This window comes from Chiloscyllium plagiosum, unplaced genomic scaffold (assembly GCF_037043375.1).
Source record: "Chiloscyllium plagiosum isolate Xiang-an unplaced genomic scaffold, Cpla_swu_hap1 HiC_scaffold_35, whole genome shotgun sequence".
Taxonomy (NCBI): Eukaryota; Metazoa; Chordata; class Chondrichthyes; order Orectolobiformes; family Hemiscylliidae; genus Chiloscyllium; species Chiloscyllium plagiosum.
This window is the reverse complement of record NW_028270173.1, coordinates 35,990,214-35,993,766: the sequence shown is the minus strand read 5'-3', so window position 1 is coordinate 35,993,766 and position 3,553 is coordinate 35,990,214. Positions and strand designations below refer to the sequence as shown.

General features: G+C 37.0%; 1 protein-coding gene across 1 annotated transcript; it reads right to left on the bottom strand.

Moving 5' to 3' along the window:
• Window positions 1–1,011: 1,011 nt before the first annotated feature.
• Window positions 1,012–2,430, bottom strand: LOC122541231 (muscarinic acetylcholine receptor M2-like). The gene has a single exon (XM_043677850.2). The coding sequence runs from the start codon at window positions 2,428–2,430 to the stop codon at window positions 1,012–1,014; it is 1,419 nt and encodes a 472-aa protein (XP_043533785.2).
• Window positions 2,431–3,553: the final 1,123 nt, after the last annotated feature.

Genomic DNA, 3,553 nt, shown 5'->3' with positions numbered 1-3,553 from the left:
ACCGTTAATTTGCAATATGTTTCGGTAGCTCATTTCCTCCAAGATTTTCCCGAGGGAATGAGGTGATACCGAGTTGTCTTTCGCAATTCCATTTTTCACCACTTTTGCACTGCAGATATTTCCTTCCTCAAATGGAACAGAGGTTCACCGCTCACAGCTTGAAACAAAGATTTATTTTCTTCACAAGTGATGCAAAATATTTTTTCTGCATCCCTCGTTTTCAATCAAATCGGGTAAAAACATTTTTTCTTCAAAGAACAAGCCAAAAAAATCAGAAAATTAATCATCAAGTTAAAAATGGCTACAAGACCTACATACACTGAAAGCCACTGAGACATACTTTGACGGAAAACAACTAAACATGGTTTCTACACAACAGGGATTCATAAATTAATTGTATATTATGTAAAACTGGAAAATTGAACAATGATTCCAAACATATTTATGCTTATTTTAATGATGCTTTCTGAGTATTACTCCCGGTCCTGAAATTTGTAGTGACGAGAACAGAAAGACTAAAAGTGTTATCATTGCTGGAGTAGTAATCCAGTTACCCAGGTCAATGTCATAGAAATCGCGGTCTGGTCTGTCAACATTGTAAATAACTTAAATTAAATTCAATGAAGTAAAAGTTGAAAAGATAGCACCGTTCATTTCCCTGCATTCCCAGGTAATTCATTAGTCACGTTCAGGAATTTTGACTGAGACTTCATTCGTTTGTTCTGGTCTACTAAGCCTTGGCTGTAGTTTGAACAATAAAAAAACAAACAGGACCGCATCCTGTGTAAGAGTAATAAAGCTTTTCATAATAATAACAGACATTATTTCACCACCGCCTTTAATATTAACAGGCGTTACAAATTCGTTTCATTTAATATGAATTGCCTTTCACCTTCATTTATATTCATTGGATACTTGACAGATATTCTAACACAATGAGCATTTTTTTTTATGAATGTCACCCAGAACAAAGAGCGTAATATGTTCATACCGTTGAGGTTGTTGTTGTCTTTATCTTCGTGTACCAATGTTTTTGTACTGACAGAAGAGAAGATGCTTGAACGTTTTTTTGAAGGTGACATTGCACAGTGCGTAGCAAGCTGGATTGATGGTACTGTTCATGTAAACGATCCAGTTTCCAATGTTCCAAATGGTGTGAGTGATGCAGCTTGGACAGAAGGCAGTAATAATCACCATAACAAAATATGGAGTCCAGGTGATGACAAATGCTAGAATAATAGCCAGGATGGTTCTGGTTACGGTTTTGTCACGATGTTCTGCTATCTTCTTCTTATTGGTAGCTATCTTGATCATTTTAATTATCGTACCATTTGGTCTGTCATCTCTAAAATCAGGCTCCATGTTGCCACCACCAGTCTCTAATCCTGCCATCATCCCCGTAAACTGACAAATGTGAGAGTCCCCGACTATCTTCATGGAAGCGAGTTTGATGGGGTTCATCACTACTTGGCTTTGTGTATTGGAGAATGATACACCATCATGGATTGCCCCTTCCTTTTTTTGATTTAGTGTTTCAAAACATGGATATTTTTCCTCAGTGAAGACCCCATTTTGTATTTGTTCAGCATTGTCAATTGGCATTCCAGCATTCATTTTGAAGTTTTGTGATTGGGCATGAAGAGACCCAGCAGAAATATTTGGTATGTTGATGGCAATCGGTTTTGCCTCATTGATCTTATATGGACTTGGATAACAGAAGCGTTTGCTTGGTTCAGATTCATTTTTAGCCCATTTTATTCTACTCTTGCTGGCACAAGAAATGCGCACATACAAAGTCACCAGGATTGTAACAGGGAGATAGAAGACAGCTATAACAATTATTAAAGTGATGGCTGGATTTGAGACGAGCTGTGGATAACACTCATCCTCAGGAACTGTACGCTCCCCAACGATGAACTGCCAGAAAATAATGGCGGGTGCCCAGAGAAAAAATGGCACTATCCAAGCTGTTGCTATCATTATCCCTGCAATCTTAGGTGTTCTCCTCACGGGGTAGCTAAGGGGCTTTGTCACGCAGAAGTACCGGTCAAAGCTGATTATGAGAAGGTTCATTCCAGATGGATTGTTTACAACATAATCTACAACAAGCCACAAATCACAGAAAACCGGACCCATGGGCCAATATCCAAATGCAGTGTAAATGGTGAATACATTCATCGTGAACACACCGAGAATCAAATCAGCACAGGATAAGCTGAAAATAAAGTAGTTGTTAATAGTTCGTAATTGCCTGTTTGTTTTGATTGAGATAACAACGAGAATGTTTCCAATAATGGTCATCAAATTTATGGATCCAGTCATAACCACAATGAAGATCACTTCGACCTTTTTGACTGAAGTTCCTCTTTGAGACTCAAAGAAGTTAGTTATGTTAGTGAGAAACACGTTTGTCTCTGTTGACTGTGACATGCTTCCACAATGATGTGCAATTGGTACTGTCAATGGGAAAAATGATAATAATTATAACATTCAAAACTAAGATAAGGGAAAGGATGTCAGACATAGTTACGTAAAAATGTAACCGTGAGTTTTTTGCAATTAAGTAGATGTGAATAATGAAAAGAGTTTTAAAATAACTTTTACAAGCTTTAACCTGTTTGCCTGGATGGCTTCAGTTTAATTTTGCATTGATTGCATGGGTCTCGTATTGCACAGACAACATAAAGAAGCAATTGTCCGCACATGACAAACTGAATTACGATTTCATGAATCACATGATAAGTATATGTCCGAGGATTTCATTTTATTGAATAACCCTTGCGTTCTGAAAACAACAATGTAAGACAAGATTTATTTTGACCTTTGGGATTTAATTGTGTTCGATTTCAAGATCAAAAATTTACAGAAATGTTGAACATCTGAACCCCACAGAAACATTGCAAGAAAAAGTGCAATATTATCCCTCTCTGACAAAAGAAAAGTCAGTAGAGTAGACAAAACAACAGCACAGAAGTGCCTTATCTATTCAGCTATTTGAGGGAAGAGCTCAATTGAATTCAAGTCACTTGTTTAGGTTTGGTGCATTTCAAAGTCATAACTAACATAAACATAACACTAATGTAGACACATCATCAGAAATACTTTCTTTCCAATCATTATAGCACTTGTGAATATTATGACAACTGTGTACTAAAAAGAAATCCGACAGTATTTACCCAGTTGCCAAAAACGGAAAAGTAAATGTATGAAATGGAATGCAAGATTGGCAAATGATAATATTCTGCATTTAACTTCCGGTATTACTGAATATGTAAGGAGCTCATTTCAGTCTACTTCATCTTGAATGCAACATATTAATGACATCGGGATATGCTGACCTAATTCTGGTCATTGAGAGGAACAGATGATCAAGTAAGTATTGTAAAGCTGATTGTTTGAGACGGCTGAAGATGAGATGTGTGGCAGAAGAGACGAAAAATTAGGTGATGGGCAGATGCAAGAAATAGTGGGACATGGGTGAAGATAATCGTTCGGAGAAAGTGGTAAAGGCAATTATTCTAAGACAACAGGATGGCAAAATACAACGCTTAAC

Excerpts from the sequence above, each read along its gene's own strand:
- LOC122541231 (XM_043677850.2), bottom strand. The coding sequence starts at position 2,430 with ATGTCACAGTCAACAGAGACAAACGTGTTTCTCACTAACATAACTAAC.